The 19729-nt window shown below is 40.0% G+C and overlaps 5 protein-coding genes across 6 annotated transcripts; 3 read left to right on the forward strand and 2 right to left on the reverse strand.

Moving 5' to 3' along the window:
- Positions 1-40: 40 nt before the first annotated feature.
- On the forward strand, positions 41-1786 carry LOC110758900 (Lung seven transmembrane receptor family protein). The gene has a single exon (XM_021960863.2). It carries the CDS (start codon positions 226-228, stop codon positions 1546-1548), a length of 1323 nt encoding a protein of 440 aa, XP_021816555.1. The 5' UTR covers positions 41-225; the 3' UTR covers positions 1549-1786.
- Positions 1787-5704: 3918 nt separating this feature from the next.
- On the forward strand, positions 5705-7301 carry BLT (branchless trichome). The gene has a single exon (XM_021960911.2). It carries the CDS (start codon positions 5925-5927, stop codon positions 7059-7061), a length of 1137 nt encoding a protein of 378 aa, XP_021816603.1. The 5' UTR covers positions 5705-5924; the 3' UTR covers positions 7062-7301.
- A 1975-nt stretch (positions 7302-9276) lies between these two features.
- Positions 9277-11865, forward strand: LOC110758886 (growth-regulating factor 8). 2 transcript variants are annotated; one of them, XM_021960845.2, is made up of 4 exons: positions 9277-9919; positions 10015-10188; positions 10308-10632; positions 10852-11865. In XM_021960845.2, the coding sequence occupies exons 1-4, from the start codon at positions 9535-9537 to the stop codon at positions 11525-11527; spliced, it is 1560 nt and encodes a 519-aa protein (XP_021816537.2). In that variant the 5' UTR covers positions 9277-9534; the 3' UTR covers positions 11528-11865. The 2 variants fall into 2 exon arrangements, with proteins under 2 accessions (XP_021816537.2, XP_021816538.2); XM_021960846.2 differs by having other exon boundaries at positions 10018-10188.
- A 912-nt stretch (positions 11866-12777) lies between these two features.
- LOC110758893 (protein IQ-DOMAIN 17-like) lies at positions 12778-15140 on the reverse strand. The gene is made up of 5 exons (XM_021960854.2): positions 14709-15140; positions 14322-14606; positions 13968-14216; positions 13756-13875; positions 12778-13644 (listed from the first exon to the last, which is right to left on the reverse strand). The coding sequence occupies exons 1-5, from the start codon at positions 14835-14837 to the stop codon at positions 12856-12858; spliced, it is 1572 nt and encodes a 523-aa protein (XP_021816546.1). The 5' UTR covers positions 14838-15140; the 3' UTR covers positions 12778-12855.
- A 2982-nt stretch (positions 15141-18122) lies between these two features.
- Positions 18123-19404, reverse strand: LOC110758889 (Glutaredoxin family protein). Its single transcript, XM_021960849.2, has one exon. It carries the CDS (start codon positions 19217-19219, stop codon positions 18233-18235), a length of 987 nt encoding a protein of 328 aa, XP_021816541.1. The 5' UTR covers positions 19220-19404; the 3' UTR covers positions 18123-18232.
- Between the last annotated feature and the right edge of the window lie 325 nt (positions 19405-19729).

Below are 19729 nucleotides of genomic sequence, written 5' to 3' on the forward strand. Positions count from 1 at the left end.
AAAGAAAGAAAGAGAAAACAGAACAAGAAACAAAATGGTCATTTCCCCATTTTTATACCCGCGAGTTGGGCAGTCGGTGGTTACAATGAAACATCCAAAATCTTCATCTTCTTCTTCTTCTTCTCCAACGACGAATAAATCTCAGCAATAAACTCACAGAGAGAGAGAGAGAGAGTTGCAGCGACAGATCTGATCGTTTTGCCCCAAATTCCAGACCCCAAAACGATGTCCTTCGCTCCTCGCCCCTTCCTCCTCCTCCTCCTCTCTCTCCTCACCACCTTCTTCTCTCTCTGCTCCGCCGAGATCCGGTCCTCCTCTGTCCGATCCGACTGGCGACCCATCATCCCCTTCGACGAGTTCGGCTTCACCCACAAAGGCCGCCTCGAGCTCAACGTCTCCAAAATCGCCCTCTCGGATCAACCCAACCCGAATCCGGACTTCTCCAAAGTCGGGTTCTTTCTCTGTACCCGAGACTCCTGGATCCATGTCTTCCAGCAGCTCGAAGAAGGCGATGTACGGTGCGCGCTCGATTCGAACCTCGTCAAGCGCGTCTACACCTTCGACTCTCTCAAAGGCGACCATGAATTCTCCACCGTCTTCTCCGAGACCGACGCCGATCAGTACACGCTTCTCTTCGCCAACTGCCTTCAGAAGGTCAAGGTCTCCATGGACGTCAAATCGGCTATGTACAACCTCGAAGGGAAGGAAAACCGCCGCGATTATCTCTCGGCCGGTAAAACAATTCTCCCTAGGGTTTACTTCTTCTTCTCTTTAGTCTACGCTGCTCTTGCCGGTTTGTGGATCTTCGTGCTCTATAAGAAACGACTTACCGTTTTTGGAATCCATTTCTTTATGCTCGCTGTTATAATTCTCAAAACTTTCAACTTGCTCTGTGAGGCTGAGGACAAGTCGTATATCAAGCGCACTGGTAGCGCTCATGGCTGGGATGTGTTGTTCTACATCTTCAGCTTTTTAAAGGGTGTCATGTTGTTCACTCTCATCGTTCTGATTGGAACTGGGTGGTCGTTTTTGAAACCGTTTTTGCAAGACAAGGAGAAGAAGGTTTTGATGATTGTGATTCCGCTTCAGGTCATAGCCAACATTGCCCAGGTTGTGATTGACGAGACTGGGCCTTTTGGGCATGATTGGGTTACTTGGAAGCAGGTGTTTTTGCTTGTAGATGTTGTTTGTTGCTGTGCTGTCTTGTTTCCAATTGTGTGGTCTATTAAGAACTTGCGTGAGGCTGCTAGGACTGATGGCAAAGCTGCTGTGAATTTGATGAAGTTGACTCTGTTCAGGCAGTACTACATTGTGGTTATATGCTACATTTACTTTACACGGGTTGTAGTTTATGCATTGGAGACTATCACTTCTTACCGGTACCTTTGGACCAGTGTGGTTGCTGCAGAGTTGGCCACGCTTGCTTTCTATGTGTTTACCGGGTACAAGTTCAAGCCGGAGGCGCACAACCCGTACTTTGTGATTGATGATGAGGAGGAAGAGGCTGCAGCCGAGCAGCTGAAGCTTGAGGATGAGTTCGAATTGTGATTTAGTGTAGAGAGGAATGAAGATTGTGCTCTGTAATCCAATTGGGAAGACGCCGAGGTAGAGTTTCAACAATTACAATGGGGTATATTTTGTGTTTTCTTTGTGTCATGTTGACCTTTTGTTATAATTGGAGTTAGTACTTAGTAAGATAATGCCACACCCTCATGAATTTTTCTATGAATTGAAGAATATGTGTAAGTACTGAAAGATAATGTTTGGATTAATTTTTTTGCATAAAGTGTGTGCTTCCATCTTCTGTTTCGAATTTTACTTTTATAAACCCCTTTGATTCCGCATTAATTTGGTTCATGGTGGAGCTATCTAAAATGATTTTTGAATTGTTTCATTCCAAGTATTGTGGTTTTCATGTGGCCGGAGGGAGTATTAGAAAACAGAGAGATGGGAAGGGTCATGATTTTTCATGTACCAAATAGGAATTAGAACAGTGGAGTGTTGTTGTTACTTGGCCATAACACCAAACTTGCTGTTTTTTAGGTTCATGCATGATATAAAATGTTCTGCTAGCCAAATGGAATATTTATGCAGGGTGGATGAAGCAATGTATGTTCTGGGTTGCTCTCCATTGCTAGTAGCCTAGTAGTGCATTCTTTTTCCTTTTTCCCTTTTTCCTTTTTGGTTGAGGAGGGGTTGCTCAATTAGTTGTCTGTATGTTAGTGTATCAGTATAGATTATTTGAGGGATGCTTACAATTTGAAGGTACAAAGCTATCAGATGGCATGCTTCATCCCGTCTTACTATTCAATTTTATGAAGTCATAACATTAATTTATGTTCTAATATCTTCGAAGAGTGTTTCTGATATGCGTAATATCGAACACGATAGTCATGTTTTGCAACAATCAGATTTCACTATCCAGGACTGTCTCCATTCTAATTTCTTTAGTTGGCTAAGTTTTGATATCTTTGGGAACCTGTAGTCCTTGAGTTGCTTTGCCATTTTATGATTATAACTTTTATCAAGGGTTTTGTTATGGGATTGCACTTTCGTTGTATTATGGGTTTTTTTATTATTTTATAATTATCTTTAAGACCAAGTATTCTATTAATTTTGAATGCCCATAATTCATGCCTGCCTCTTGGTCTAAGCTGACTTTGAATTTTAAAGGCTTTTGTTGAATAACCTTCTCTCTCAAATGACTAAGCGTGATGTTAATGGGTTAGCTTAGCTCCCACAATTTTCAACCTTCAACAATGTTTCTTAAGCAACACGTCAAATCACTTTGTAGTGTTTTTCTTTGTGCAATCAATTCTGAGAAGTTGCCTCTTCGTAGACTAGGAAAAGTAGACATTTTCAATACACACTGATCTTGACCATTTCCATCTGAATACTTCTAGTGGCAATCTTTTTAAGGTTCTATCTCTTCAGAAATTCTTAGTTCAAACCTCTTTATGTAATTAAGAAAAGAAAACTAGATGGACAAAGTCAAGTGGACAAGAAAGAATCTTGGTGATCCACTTTTACACTACCTATGTTCGTCCTTGTTTTTTCTTAGAAAAATTAGGTATTAGACATAAATAACTTTACTAATTAGTATTTGAGACATTGAGTATTTTTATTTGGGTTTTAATACCTAGGAAAGAATTGTTATTTTGGATTAGGCCAAAGAGGAGGCTCAGATTCGTTGGGTCTGCTTAAAATAATAACTGAAAAGACAATACTACCCTTCTTCTTAAAAAGCATGGCCCAACTTTAATTATATTATGGTAAAGACTTAAATGTCAAAATGGTCTCTGTGTTTTATTGTGGTGACCAATTTAGTCCATGTGTTTTTAATTTGGCCAATTTAATCCCCTTATTTAGTACAGTTATCCAATTTGGTCCAATCCGTTATTTTACCGTTAAATTACATTATGAACCTTTCTTTTTCTTTTAAAAATCCTAAAACCCTTTTTAAATTAATCATTAAAAAAATTGAATTAACTTAAAAATATTAAGTCTTCATTAAAACATAACAAAGGACGAAAAAGACCCTCCATAGCCAATCCCTTCAGTTTCTTCAGCTTTCTACAGCTTCTCCAAAGCAAGCCCCAGTCACCAGTTCCAATTCCAAATAAACAAAGACTTTCCAAACCCAATTTTGCATCAGAATCCTCATCTGCACAGAACCCATATTTTGTACTGGCATCAAAAACTTTTTCAAAACCTTCCCCACAGCAAACCAAGATTGACAATTCTTTCAAAGAAGGTAAATTGAGAATCCACATGAGCAAAAGAGGCCTGGAGAGATCGATACACAAATAGGTGAGTTGGGTGCATCCTGCAGACAGAGAGAGAAGTACCTCAAATTTGGTAGCGGAGGCATGGGCGGGCAGGGGAAGGTAGTTGAGATTGGATGGTGGTGTCTTGTCTTTTTTTTTTTTTTTAATAAATTCTTTTTGTTTTTGGATCTCTTTTTATTATTATTATTATTATTATTCAATTCAATTATTATATTAGTTTTTAAAAACTTTTTAACAGAAAATTAACAAATTGGATCATATTGACTAACGGTACTAAACACAGGGATTAAATTTTCCAAATTAAAAACACACGGACTAAATTAGCTAACATAGTAAAACACAGGGATCATTTTGACATTTAAGCCTAAGGTAAAAGCAAGTACTATATTTTGGCTTTTGACTCTATCCTAATTAGCCGAAATTGAATTCTTATTTATCTAAATAGTAAACCATATTGTGTGTGAAAACTAAAGCTCCCGAATCAACACTTTCTTTTTAATTGAATACAAGTGATTGATGGAGGGGTTTACACAAAATTCATTGGGTGTCTAGGAATTCAGAACGTCAACACTTTTTAGCAAATATGTTATTCGATAGAAGCCCAACTCGCCTCATTACATGGGTTTAACTCATAAGCCCAATTGGTGTAGAAAGAGCAGCCCCTTTGCTAAGTAGCAAAATACCTTTGGTGACCTTGTTCCAAAATCCGCCATGGATTAGGAAGGATCCAGTGATATATGAATCCAAAAGGGCCCAAATAATAAGTTATAATTGAGCAAATAATCTGATGTTTGGAATATAACACATGTGATAATCCTAAAAGTAGAGCATATGAGTGTCTCTTTGGATTTCATTGCTTCAAGGAAAAACAAAATGGAACATGGGTGTTTTTCTAACCACTATAAAGCAAATTCTTCCGTAATCCAAACTTCTCTGGAGTTCTTTCTCAGTACATGTGCAAGCACATGTCTGTTCTTCAGCATTTGATGGTCATGTTATATAGTGAAAGTCTCAACAGGCCAACAAACAACTGAGAGAGCTACAAAAACAGTGTAAGTAGTTGTCAACCGTTGCACCCTAAACCCTAGATGATCATCCGTAGCATTATTCTTTTTCTGGTTTAAAACTTTGGGCCAAGGTAGGTAATTTTTGTGTCAGTATTCCATCTTGTCATCTAAATAATATTGTTGGAATCAGTCAAATAATTTGGTTTGTCTTATAAGCCATTGGAGGGGGAGGGGCCATGGATTGAGGAAACAAGGAACACAAAGGGAGACAACCATGTGGAGCTCGTAGAATGAGTAGACGAAGCTATTCATGCAATAATAAACCCCCCATGTTAGCCTACAGTGTCCTTTCTCCGTTAGTCTGATATATAAGTTGATTGAAGACCAAAGTTCATTTCATGAATTTGCCCCGTGGAAAGAATCCCGTCAAACAGACAACCAACAAAGCAATTTAGTGTATGATTGAAACTCCATTATTGCCTAAAGGAATTGCCGTTAACCCTGTAGAACATTCCACCTTCTTCATTTACACAAAATCAATTTAAAAATTAAGGGATGAAATAACTATCTGCTACTGAACATTTCCATGTTGCTGTCATTTTAAGGTTGAACACAGCCACAGATCGGGTAATTTTTTCCTTCTTTTTTTAACTTTTAGGTAAAGAAGAGACAGATCGGTTAGTTTACTGATGCTATGAACTTAATTGAATTGTGTTGACCAATAGGACAGCCAATGGCTGGCATTTTGGTTGCCTCATTACATTTCACCAGTATTTTGAGTCACTTCAAGTCCTAGAGAGGTGAAATTGAACATAAACCATTAAGAAGGAGCAGAGAGAGAGAGAGAGAGAGAGAGACAAGGTCACCTCACCTCCAACAGGGTATTAATGAGTGTGAGGTGCATATGATTTTATCTTCTTTTTTTCTTTGGCAATGAATCCACATCTCCAAAGCAAAGTTCTCCAAGATCAAATGGGCCTACCCCATTTGCTTTCTTGACAGAGGAAGTCCCCATTGGAAGAAAAAAGGGAAAGGTAAAAGAAAGCAGCAAAGGGATTGAGAAGGAAAAAGACTACACACAAAAGAAAAGAAAAGCCAGCACATAGCATTTACAAAAGAAGAAGAACATATGGAGGAGATGATGATGAGGACCAGTTCTGCTACTAGTAGCCCAGAAACTAGCAGAAATAAAACCATTAATTCTATAGAGCCCATCACCACCTCCACTTGCCCAAGCTGGAAACTTTATGAAAACCCATTTTATAATTCTCATCTCCGCCATCAAAATCAACCCCAACAACAACAACAACAACAACAACAATGCCAAAGTAGCAGCTGCAACAAGCAACAAGTTCATCATTGCCTGCACCTCCCTATCTCTGCTCGCAAGCTTGCTGCTTCTTTCTGGGATCTAACGTTCTTCAAGCCAGTCATGGAGTCTGAGATGGATTACACAAGAGCCCAGATCATAGAATTGAAAGCTGAGCTCGAATATGAACGCAAGGCACGTAAGAAGTTGGACTCTTCAAACAAGAGGCTGGCCAAAGAGTTAGGTGAGGAGAGAAGGGGAAGAGAAGCGATTGAGAGGGTGTGTGAAGAGCTTGCCAGAGAGATTTCATTTGGGAAATCAGAGGTTAGTAGGATGAAGAAAGAAATAGAGGAGGAGAGAAAGATGCTTAGAATGGCTGAGGTGCTGAGAGAAGAGAGAGTTCAGATGAAGCTCGCCGAGGCGAGGATTCTATTTGAAGAGAAGCTGTTAGAGTTGGAGGGTTGTAAACAAATGCAGAGCACTGAGAATTCACATTTCAAGATCAAAGACAAGAGTGAGGATGTTAATGCTGCTAGTTTTTCACGAAAGTCAGCTAGCAATGATAAAAACATTGGTGTTGATTGTTCAAGAGACTCAATGAGTTTGGTGGTTTTGGGTGAAAAGTCTTCTGCTTTTTCAGGTGATCATAATAACGACTATGTTTCCAGTGTGTCTGCTACAACTTCAAGGTCAGTGCTTTTGGGTGAGAAGGCAGCTTGCAGTGACAACAGCGGTGGTTTTTCATCAATGGCAATTCAGAAAAGAGCCTCACCAGAACCAGAAAATCCTCACATAAAGAGAGGGATCAAAGGGTTTGTTGAATTCCCAAGAGTGGTCAGAGCAATTGGATCCAAAAGCAGGCATTGGGGTACAAAGCTGGAATGTCAAAAGGCTCAGCTCAGAATTCTGCTGAAGCAAAAGAGCCCCATCAGATCCAATAGTTTCATTATTAGTTGAAGATCATGTAGTTCCTAGGATCTGTTCAAATTCTGTGTTTCTTAATTATTTTGTTCGTTCTTAATCTATAGTATTTTCTATATCCATTGCTTATGTGGATTGTTGAAAGAGTGGTATGGTTTTGTGCTCATGTGGATTTTAGTGTAAGAAACCAGAAAAAAGTATTGATTTGGATCTGATCAAGAGCTAAAAATTGTACAGACTTTATTCTAAATCTGTGAACTTTTGACTTCTGGAAAACGCATGCACATGCTTCATTTTTAGTCCACTTGAGTTGACTGTGCACTCTTTTGAGTTCTAAAGACATCTACACAACACATGCACTGCTGCACATGCTTCACCTTTATCCCACTTTATAGTGCATTTTCAGTCATGATAATATGTAGTTAATTAAAGTTAAACAGATATATGCAGATGTTTATAGTAATTAAGAGGTTAATTAAGAGGATTAGCAGACTGGAAATGCATTAGGCTTGCATAGCAACAGTCGGTTTTCTTTCCCAAAATGGACCACACATCCCTTTATCTACTAGGAATGGACCACATATGGTACGTGATCTACCCAAAATTTATTTTGCAGGCATGGCCTATAGTGAGAAATTGGACCATTTAGAGGTTTTGCATAGCTCTCATTTGAGAATATGAGATTATCAAAGAGGGAATTAGACAATAGGGAGAGCTATTCTAACAGTTTCCAAATCTGTTTTGATATTACATATTGCTATCTTAGTGTGTCAAATGAGGCTATAGATTTTGGTGGAAGGGGAAGATTCTTTGGTCTTTAGAAATGATTACCATCCAATTAAAAATTCTTCTGGGCAGCAGAAAAGCTATTAAAGATATGATTAAAAACATGAACTTGCTGCCACCTTAGAAAAATGCAATCATTCCTCAAAGAGGGTGTTTGATGGTATATTATACACCCTGGAAGATTAGTCCATAACTATTGGGAAAGATTAAAGCCGGATTAATACAAGATCAGAACATAATTCGAATTTAGATGTTCTCAATCCTAACAAACAAATAACCAAGACAGACCAATATTTCAGCCCTGCCCCTACCTATGTCTACAGGCAACATCAGGAAAAACTTACTGTGTAAAATAATGAGAGGCGTCCGTGAATCTAAAAGCAAATGGCATATAGTGATAGAGTGCAAGTAAAACGAGTCCTAGATCTAAAAGTTTGAATTTCATCATGTTTCTCAAATGAAGTAAAAACCTCAATCAAGACATGGAAACAAAATTGTACTCTTCATCCAGTTCTAAGATATGTTAGACACGTAAGGAATTTGTAACTTAAGTGGTTAAAAGTATTTATCTATGCATCTAAGATCTTAAGTTCGATTCCTCATTCCCTAATATTGATTATATTAATGCCAGGCACTTGCAAAATGTCCCTGGGATTAAAATTAGGCTTGGCTTGGCCATGTTCTTGGTCTGCCTAAGTAAGCATTATGTAGCAAATTGGGCTTGTTTGGGTGGCTATATAAGTTGTTGGCTCAATAACTTCTCCAAAACATCAGACAGATAAAGACATGCATGATTGGGTTCCACCCCAGATGTATAACAGATCAGTACTTAACCAAACTCAGCAAACTATATTAATTATTCACATCAAGAAGTTTTGAATCAATGTATATAAATAAACATTCTCTTAACCCAAGCGTAATGAATGTTTGAAATTTGTGGGGTCTCAAAATTAATATGCCAAGTGGATGGAACCCATTTCAACGTGACGAATTGGTTACTGCATCAACATCTCAACCAGCCTTTGTCCCTTTGGTCCCCAGACCCCAACACGAAACCTTGAGAGCCCCACTTGAGAGAGCTTCCCAATGCAGCTTGACATTGTTAACGGCGTCAGTTAAGGTGAGGGTCCGGCTCAGGTCAGAATGCACAGCCATGTCCCTCGTACAAAAATGACAGCCAATGAAAGCCTTGCTTCTGCACTGAAGTCAAAAAGTCAAAGCAAGCAGACATTTGTTTATTACTATTCGATTATATCAAGTCCAATCCTACACATTGGTTCCTATAATACACTACTTTTAGAAACCAACAGTGTTAGATTTGACGTGAAGTAAACGTTGTGTCTTATGCGTGTTAGAGAAAGAGGAGAGAGAAAAAGAGAGAGAGAGAGCTTGTGCTGCCAGCTGCTTGTACTAGTTTTGTCCTTATTCGTAGGAGGAACTAATGTTGGAAGCTTGGGAAGCAAAGCAAAGCACATGGCTAAAAATGGCGGCACCGCCACACCATAGCAAAACCCACAAGAACAACAACAAACACAAGGAGAGAGAGAGAGAGAGAGAGTTGAAGTGTCATTGAAGGAAGAGAGAGGAGGGGGCCAGAGTAAAGAGAGTGGCATAGCTAGCGTGGGTTGTAATTAAGGCTGATTTTTCCCCTTGGGGTTGTGGGTTGAAGAGGGCAGTGAGAAAGTTTGCTTTTTTATTTTGATTTTTCAATTTGAACATAAACATGGGGAAGAGAAATGGGTTTGTTGTGGCTTCAGAGAAGGGAACAGCAGAAGAAACAACAGAGTGCTGTGATATTGGGTTGGGTTTGATGATGCAAAAAACCCACCAATCATTTCCTCGTAAGAAGATGATGATGTTGATGATGCCTCATCATCATCATGATCATCATGAGCAGCCTCTGCTTAGCAGTGGAGATAGTTTTGGTGGAGAAGCTTGTGGGGTTTTTGAGCATAGTGCTAGTGGACCTTTGTTTTGTAACACAAGCAACCCAGTCACTAGTTGTATCAGTGATATATACAATGCTGTCGGTTCTGATTTTGGTTCTGTGGTGCCAAAGTCTCTGCAGCAGCCTTACTCTGATCGCAGCTTGTCTTTCAGTCCCTCAGGTAAAGTTTCTATCTTTTTTATTTCTTCAACAGATAATAAAGAACAGAAATTTATTGAACAATTTCTCTGGTCTTTTGTTGGGTTTTTAATGTAGTAGGTGGAATGGTGAATGTGAATGTGAGGCTTCCTTTTACCCCAGCTCAAAGGGAAGAGCTTGAGAGACAGACCATGATTTACAAGTACATGATGTCCTCTGCTCCTGTTCCTCCACACTTGCTTGTTCCCATTGCCAAGAACCCATCAAATGTGGCTCACTTGTACCCAAATTGTAAATCTTTCTGCTCTTCATTCTTGTTCATCTTTTGGTCTTTTTTAACAATGTTGTGTTCCTTTGTTTTAAAGAACATTCCTTTCCTCTTTCCTGTGTTATTGGTTTTGTGTTTTTAGTGGTAAGAGGTTCATTGGAGTTGGGGTTTTCTAGCAACTCAGATCCTGAGCCATGGAGGTGTAAAAGAACAGATGGTAAAAAATGGAGGTGCTCTAGAGATGTAGCTCCTGATCAGAAATATTGTGAGAGGCATGCTCACAAGAGCCGGCCCCGTTCAAGAAAGCCTGTGGAATCAAACCCCAACTTCATCAACAACAACACCACCACCACCACTAGAATGAGAAGCCCGAGGTCTAATTTTGTCAAAAACAATATCTGCAACCAGCCAAGTCCATTTTCTACCAACATGGTCTCTCCAACTGCTCCATCACATGCCCAGCCCAGGTGGGTTTGGTTTGGATCCAAGTTTCAATGCTCTCTGAAACTTAGGACCAAAACGCATTAATTCTATTCTATTTTATTGCTTGTTCTTATCCATTGCCGGTGAATGCGTCAATGTGATGTGGGTCTTGGACTTGGATATTAGTTTCTTGTTTTCTTTTTTGGGTTTTTGTTTTGTTTTGTTTTGTGTAATAAATGTGCTTTTTGTCTTTGACCATGAAGGTCTATGGCTTGGTTCATGAATGGGGAAACACCCACTGCTCCCACTGCTGGTGGTTCAAACCAAGAATGGGAGCAAATGATGCAATTTAAGTTAGGCTTAAAGAGCTGCCACACCAAGTGCAATACAGATGTGGATGTATCAAAGCAACAAAATGAGAACTCATTCAATTTGTATAGAGAGTATACAGGTGAGAGCCAAGGTCTGCAAACTCAGAGGCCCTCCCATGACCAATATGGCTTGTTGCTGAGCCCCAAGTTGGCTCATTTGGAAGGAGCCTTAAATTCCAATCAGACACAGCACACAAGGCATTTCATTGATGCATGGTCCACAACAACAGAGAGAGACAGTAGTATTGGTGAAATTGGCAACAGAGGCTATGTTTCTTCAAACCAGAAGCTACCCTTTTCATCTCTTACTCTATCAATGTCTAGAGGGAATGAAACCAATGAAGAAAGTGACAATACTCAAATGGGTCTTGGAATTTTGGGTTCTGAAAGGGAAAATGTTGGAGATTTGAAGTCTCAATGGATGAACCCTCTTTCATGTATGAGCTCACCACCTGGTGGACCATTGGCTGAAGCTTTGTGCCTTGGCATTGCCAGTTCCACAAGAGCAACATCCTCTAATGGCTGCACTAGTGGCTCCACCTCCAGTGGAGATGGTGTTTATACCTAGAAAGAGTTCGATTTGATCAACTGAGGAGGTGGCAAGCAAGCAATGGGGGTTTACACCTAAATGTTTGAACTTTTGAGTCTTTGACTTTTGAGGAAGATCCACAATGGGGAAAAATGAGACTGTTTTGATTGATTTTCCTGCCTGCATACATTAGGAGGTTGCGGTTCATTACCTTCTCTTGTTCTTCTTTTCTATCCATTTGTTGAAAGAAATGAAAAGAATATGCATCTAACTTATGGTAAGTGTAACTCATGCACCTAGGATTTTACGTAGTCATGGATCATGCCATTGCCATCAAGTTCTTTCATAACATAGAATTGCATCTTTTTAGTGGGAAATCCCATGTCTTATTATACTAATTTGAAGAAATCCCAAAATCAGATCTGTAAAAAGATGATAATTTACCTTAGGTAGTTACCACATTTATGTGTAGCAAGAACGAAGATGTAAGAAAAACTACAAGCCAAGGCTCATGATGCGCACACCCCAAATAATCATTCTTTTAATCAAAATTCTTATGCAAATCTTTATGAAGTTGGAACTCTGTATTGTTAAAGCGCGTCTCATATTCTACCAAGCTAATTCCAACTTAAGAAACATTTTGTGCTATAGATTTTCCCACACTAATTACTCTCACTCGAAATCGCAAACCACGAACAATAGAAGTAATAGCAAAAGAAATATCAAACTTACATTGTTCATTTCGAATTAGGATAAGCCCATGTATGATGATGAGATATATACTCTTAACCATTTGAGTTACAACCCTCTTGCTAAAGTTTGGTGGCTAAAACACTCAAAAGGCTTGAAAACTAGGGTGAAACACAAAAGAACTCAAAGCTCTTGCGCCAGACACAAGACAAGACTAGGCACACCACACCCAAAAAAAGAAGAGAAAGAAGAAAATGGGCTGTGTGACAGCCCAGCCCAGCCCCCACCAACGTTCCTTAATATGCTGTGTTGGGCTGGGCACCACAACAGAATGAATATTCAATTAATATATTATTTGAGTTGTACCTTTTGTAATTAGACAATAAATGAAAACTAGATTCAGTTTCATCATCACTCAGTGTCAGGAATTCCCAAGTTTACATGATTTTCTTAAAACCTGCAATAGTTTTTACGGCACTTGCCTCCTTCTGTTATATATCGCTTTATGTTATATCATAATATCATTTTTGGGTTATATATATTCTCCATATGCTGCCCATTAGGAAAAAGAAAAAAGACAGAAAAAAAAAAACCATCCAATCATTCATAAAATTTTCCTTTCCAATTCCTAATCAGACAATAAATGAGAACTAGGTTCATTTTCATAAAAATTTGCCTCATTTCAACCACCTTAGATCAGTGGTTGAACAAGGAGAAATCTCTCCCCCTAGGCTATCAGTATATGAAGACAAATTCTCCCTTCCATAGTAGCCATTATTTTGTACACTCTTGAAGTTGGGACTTCTCAATTTATGGCTGAAACTACTACAACCAATGCCAACAGAGTTATGTTGCAGTGCCTCAGTTGGGACTGGATATGTAAGTCTCTTCTTGGCTGAACCACCACCTCTTTCTCTCTCGGGTGTCGAGGGTCTTGTTCTGGGTGCACTAAGAGATCGAGCCTTGGCCTTTGCAGATTCAGTGGCAGCCATGTAATTTGGTATCGCAGAACGACACATTGAACCCCTGAAACAATAAGAATTAGAGCCTAAGTTTGGTGTGTGTGCTGCTGATGAGCAGCAATACTTTTCCTCCTTCATGAATCTTGGGCTTGCTGATCGGACTTTCAGATATTTGGGTTTTGAAGGAGAGGGTGTGGCAGGTGAGAGATGATTAATGTAGTGTAATTTGTGCAGGGGTGAAGGTGAAGCAATTGGATATGGGGCTGGCTGTTTTGAAAGTTGTGAATGTGATGTCGAAATTCGAACATTTGGGGCAGAGTAAGAGTAAGAGTGAGGCCTAGAATTGGTGTCAATTTCAACTGTTTTTATGGTGTCCCTTCTGTCAATTGAAGCCCTGCTGCTGTGCTCAAATTGCTTCGTGGCCATCCATCTGTCAAGCCATTTTGTTCTCTCTTCTAGCTCTGCTTCATCCCTTGCAGATGGGTTCCTCCGAGGCTTCCATATCTTCAATTAGGCATCAATAATTAAATCAAAGACTTTAGCTTGTTGTTCTTAAACAAACACAAAAAGTACCTAAGAACCATACATAGAAAAAATTGAGGGAGATTGATGAACCTGGTGAGAGAAAGCATAAGCAAGAGCCTTTTCACGTTTTAAAGCAGCTTCCCTTCTACTCTGCAACATGGCTTCCACCCCTTCATCCCAATCATCCCCACTACGACTTTTCTCTCTTGACTGATGAAAAGCAGCAAAAGCCAGTTACTTTGAGGAATAAATTCAGTTCATGTTTTTGTTATACTAAAACAGTGAAGAAAGCTGGTGCTTACCATTGACTTTCTGTCACGAATGTCATGAAGATATCTAGATTCCCATAAGGGAAAGTCTGTTTCGGCAAACATGGACTTTCTGCCCCCATCATGTGAAAGCCTTGATCTTTCATTGCGAACCTGATCTTGTACACGAAGCAGAGCTTGCATGCATTTCAGTGTCAGCTTTGCTTGCTTCCTTACATTATGACCTCTCACTAAAGCTTGAAGTTTTACCAGCCCCTTCAGTGCGCGTAGAGCTCTCCTTGCCTTCAGTCAAGCAACCACATGCGAATTAGCATTATGTGAAGGAGTTCAAAGAAACAACCATAACCCATGTGAGCAAATTTTATCTATTGTATGTGGTTTACTTACTAAATAACCTCTGAAAGCTGTTTGAATGAGCGTGGCAGCATACTGTTCTTCAGCAAAATTGTTCGGCCTAGTAAGCCGAACAATTTCTACTGCCGCTTGGGCAGTAGCAACAGCTGCTCTGGAGGCAGCGGCAGTGGCTGCGGCCACAGTAATTGCACGCCTTTGCTCAGCAGCCAAAACAGGATTCACAGGTGTGGTTGTTGCATTTAGAGTCACTGTCTTTGCTTCACATTGTTGAACATGAATAGTTGGCTTTCGGAAAAGCCATCTTCTCTTTTCTCTCTTCTGCTTGCACAAACCAAAACAATCAGCAGTTAAACAGACAAAAAAGGGGATCAAATCAAATCAGTAGAGAAAATGAAAGCACGTGATGGTATGCATGGTTACCTTTTCTTCCTCTTCTGGTTCATGCTCATCTCTTCTTCTGCTGATCTTTTGCCGATCGTTATCTTTAGTTGGAGACCTAAATGCCCTTTTGACTATAGTCAACCATGAGGTACCACTTTTCTTTCCCATTTAGGTGTTTGAGCAAAGTTTGCAGCATTACATGAAATTAAGCTGGTGAAGGCAAAAGTAGAAACTGAAGAAAGTGAAGTTAGTAGTGTGCTTGTTATGGTGAGAGAGAGAGAGAGAGAAGAAACTTGAGGTTTGTTTGTTTATATGCAAGAATTAATGAAAGAGAGCTCCAATATATGTGATAAGCGATGGTGTTTTCTTGTGGCATGCGAAAAAACTAATGGAGGAGGTGTCAGGTATTGTCAAAAACAATGCAAGTAATAAGTTTGAGACAGTGGACGTGAGAGGGAGAGATTTTAATGTAGAAGAAGAATCCAAAGTCCTTTCAAAAACAAGCAGGGCTTTTTGATTGATCAATGGCTTTAAATTGCACTGACCAAAATCTAATGGTTTCACGTGTTATATGGACAACAAAAGTACGAGAGAGAGAGAGAGAGCGCATTTTGTGTTTGATTTTGCAGTGAATGTGGCCAAATGTATGTATGTTTGTTTGCTGCATTTTTATGTCTCTTGAAGACCACCAACTAAAATATGGCAGCAGAGAAATCGCATGCATACAACTATTCATGGGTAAAAGCAAACAGAGTTGGCTTCATTTTCCCAGTAAATATCAGTCAAACTAAGTTTGATTTGATTCTCTTTTGGTCGACTTTTTAAAGTTAATTCTACCCTAATAAATAATAAATATACACAGTCACAGTGCACTTCATCTCTTCCTTTCTTTGCATAAAAATGAGCTTGTTATGTTATGTCTTCCAGTTTTCTGAGATTAAATGAAAGAAATTAAGGGTTAATGACCTAAATGGTCCCCAAACTATTGCCCCAGTATCATTTTGGTCCACCAACTAAAATTTTCAATTTAAACGTCCTTCAACTCTTCATAATATACCAAAATGGTCCATCCGTCAAAGTCTGTTTATTATTCCGTGAAATCGAGAGACAAAACCGTCTTTTTAGGTGAGTATGAATATTTATTACCTCATCGTTCATTACTCAACCACCTCCAACAATTTCCAGTTGACCATTCTTCACTAAATTGGTGAATGATTCCCTTTTGAGGTCAGAGGAGTACCTCCACCATCTTTCCAGATAAGACATCTCCGGCCGAAACGGGTTTGCGGGAAGCGGACTTTCGGGGCTTGGGGAAACGGGTGGAGGATTTGGATTTGAAGTGGAAGGAGAGGGGACTAGGAACACCGTAACGGAGGATGACGACGAGGAAGAAGAAGATGGAGATCGAGAGGCCAATGGTGAAGAAGTTGGCGAAGATGAAGTCTCGGAGGGGCAATCGTCTGCAGGGGATGGGGATTGAGGGAGGAGGAAGAAGAAGAAAATGGGAGTTTTGTGTTAGCTTCTCAAAAAGTCGCATATACCCTTCAAAACTCAAGTCACGTGGCCATCGTGTGATCAGAAGTCACGGATTCTGTAACAGATGGACCATTTTGGTATATTATGAAGAGTTGAAGGACGTTTAAATTGAAAATTTTAGTTGGTGGACCAAAATGATACTGGGGCAATAGTTTGGGGACCATTTAGGTCATTAACCCAAGAAATTAAAGACTACCAACAGCAAGTACCAAACAAATCTTCAATATTGGACCAACTTGTATATTTTGTGTCAGTGTTACATCATATTTACACCTCGATAATGGCTAGACATCTCTTCCTGGTCTTGAGACATCAGGCCCAAATTAAAACTTAATTTTGTACTTTGTGGTCAATGGGCTGAACTTGTGTCTGATTAGTAGGTCCATAAATTTGTCCTGTATTAATAGAGTTCATGGGTCGAAATTTGTACAATTTGTCTTAAGTTCTATGCAGATTATGAATAAGTGGAACTTTTCTTCATGCACTTCATTACTGGTTTTTTACAGGCAGATGAAGACCAGCTATATGAACTGGAAACAGTAACAACCCCAAGCAATCTTACAACTTCTGCTAGCTCAGTAAACAATAGGAGCTGAATTTTTTTAGCCCAAATCCCAATTGAACACATATTTTACCCTTGCACAATCATTGTCCTTCACCCAGGAAAAGAAGGCCATCCTTTACTGGCATCCACTCAGTAAAAATTCAAAAAGAAACCAGGAAAGAATGAAAAAGCTTCAGAGAAGTACATATCAGCAACTATAATGGAACAATACCAGCACATCAAAAGGCTTTGCTAACTCAACATCAGCCTTTTTCAGGACCAAAGTTGCACAGAAAAACTAGAGCACTCACAAAAATTATGTTTAGAATGATATGTTCATTCTATTTTTTGAGGAGAACAACACAACCTATGTTGTCTCCTCTGGTCTTAAGGATTGCTCCCTGTCTTCCACTTGACATGCTTGATTGCTAGTTAAACATCTTAGCAGCATTTGGAAGAGAGCATCAATGAACCTTTGGACAATTGCTAGAGGTAGTGAAGAACACAAACAGAAAGGCAATGAAAGGTCCGCATTCACTTTGTGTTTAAAGGTGCTTTGAAGATTCTGTGTCCTATGTTTGTCTTGGTCTTTGATATATGACCATACTAGAGCTTCTGTACCTTCTCTCCATATCAGTACTTCCATATACTCAGAAGTATTCTTTTCTCGACCGATGAACCAGCTGATTCTTCAACAGTAATTTGTACATGGCAAGAAGAATTACCATTCTACTTAGACTTCTCAAATCAAGAGCACATCCATATGTTGAACTTTATCCGGGGGCAACAATTCTCTAACAATTGAATGATAACTAATAGTTTTCTCCTGCTCATAACTTTCTAATACAATAAATCTTTCACTAGTTGTACTAAATTTGCTGCTAATTGTTTTTTATGAGGGAGGTTAAAGTGAATTTCAGAGGATTTCTCAGTCACTTGCATAAACTGCTGCCCTATTGAAGTTGAACAATCAACAAGAACACATCAGGCCAAGAATTTCAAAAGATGTAGGAAGCCAACTCTTACACATTGGTTCCTTAGGAATTGGTCAAATATCAACAGCTTCTCTGGAATTACTAGAGTACAACAGTTTTGTTGCCCAAACAACATTAGCTAAGCACATCAAACAGAAAACTGAACTAGCAATGCAATTTGACCTGTAATTTGAACTCCATCAATGTCCAATTTCACTGCACCAGCAATGCACAATTGAGATAACGGAACTCAACATTTCTATAATGAACAAGCCTAGTCCCTAATCTCTGTAATTGTTTGTCTTTTAAACTCAGCATTGTTCAAGGCTTCAAGCAAATAAAAGATCTTCACATATCAAAACATGCATATACATAATTATAAACAGAGAGAAAACAAGAGACAGAAGCTTTTGGTTTCCATCAGAAACACAAGAAATTACTATGGTAGACAGAAAGTGTTTACAAAACCCAATCTGATATGAAACAGATCTCTCATCTCTGTCAACCATTCAGCTACAAATTGGGCAAAGCACCAACCCATTCTCATTACACTCAGGGCACCTGACCACCACAGTGCTCCCCTGCCTCTGACCCAATTCTTCCTTCACCACCAACACCATCTTTGAACTCCCATTGCACTGAAAACAGGGCAAGAACTTGGCCTCCCCACACCCCTCACAAACAGACCCGGCTTTTTTCTTTGGACACCCATCAAGAATCTCACCCAACAACCCCTCCTCCAAAATCTTCAACACCTCCTCAGCCCCACCCACATATCTCCCCTTCACAAACACCCTTGGAGGCACCCCTGCCTCCTTCTCTTTCCCGTCCATCAAATCCCTCAGCTCTTCTCTGAACCCACGATCCATCGACACGTCGCGCTCGACAATCATCACCCCGAGTCCTTCTATCGCCGCTCGAACGGCGTTGCACGCCTCGAAAGTCCTCCGAACACCTCGCAACGTCGTCGTATAGACCACCACCTTGTTTTCTCCGCCCGGCGGGCATATCTTCTCGAACTGGTCAAGTGGGTCCTCCTTGTTCTTCACGCCGAAAACGCCGTCGTTCGGAGACTTGAAAATTCCCCGATTGGGGTTGGAGTTTTCCTTACCGGCAGTCTTTGGGTCTCTAAAGTTGAAGGCTTTGGGCGGCGGGAGCGGCGAGAATCGGAAGCTATCGGCGTCAAGGCCGGCCATGAGCTCCCATGAGTTGATAACCTCCGGGTCGGACCGGAGGGGTCTGGGTTCGGAGCGGAGCGGTTTCGGGTCTGACCAGAGCGACTTGGGTTCGCAGAGCGGGCTCGGGAAAATGGACCCGAGAGTAAATCTAGACGGTGGAATGGGCGGAGTTGTGGGCGTCTGCGCCGGCGGTGGGTCAAGAGTGAGGAGGCCGTAAGTGGAGGAGGTAAGGGAGACGATGTGGTGACTCAATGCCGAGCTACCGAGTTGGGTGAACTCGTCATCGTGGTTGAAGAGATTGGAAGATACACAGCCCATGTTCTTGTTTCTCGAATTCTGAGCTCAGAGAGTGTGAAGTGGGGAAGAAGGAGTGAGAGTGAAGACAAAAAAGCTGTGAACTTTAGATACAGAGAAGACTTTTCTGGAGTGGAATTTAATATCTTTTATATATATATTTCTTTCTAAATTTGGATTCTTTTTCTTGAAGCAATGGAGATTTTTTCATTCAATTTTCAAATGGAGATGCGTAGACTGTAGCACATGAGCTTTGAGCGCTAAAATTTAATTCAAAATTTATTGTGTGGTGTTACAAGAGCGTTGCCAATTATTGCGTTAGTGTGTTTAGGAGAACGTTTCATCTCCAGTCAAAAGCTTCTTGGTTCTCTCAATCAACTTGGATCAATGGGCCTCCTTCCACTTTAATGCCCTCACCATTATTTCTGTACAAAATGCTCAAATGGGCCAATGAATTGGGCTTTCTTCATCTAAAGATCATCTTGAAGCTATGAGGGTTGGGTCCAATCTAATTATAACTAGGAAATGGAAGAT

The sequence above is a fragment of the Prunus avium genome, chromosome 5 (genome assembly GCF_965620075.1).
Source record: "Prunus avium chromosome 5, drPruAviu1.hap1.1, whole genome shotgun sequence".
NCBI classification, from domain to species: Eukaryota; Viridiplantae; Streptophyta; class Magnoliopsida; order Rosales; family Rosaceae; genus Prunus; species Prunus avium.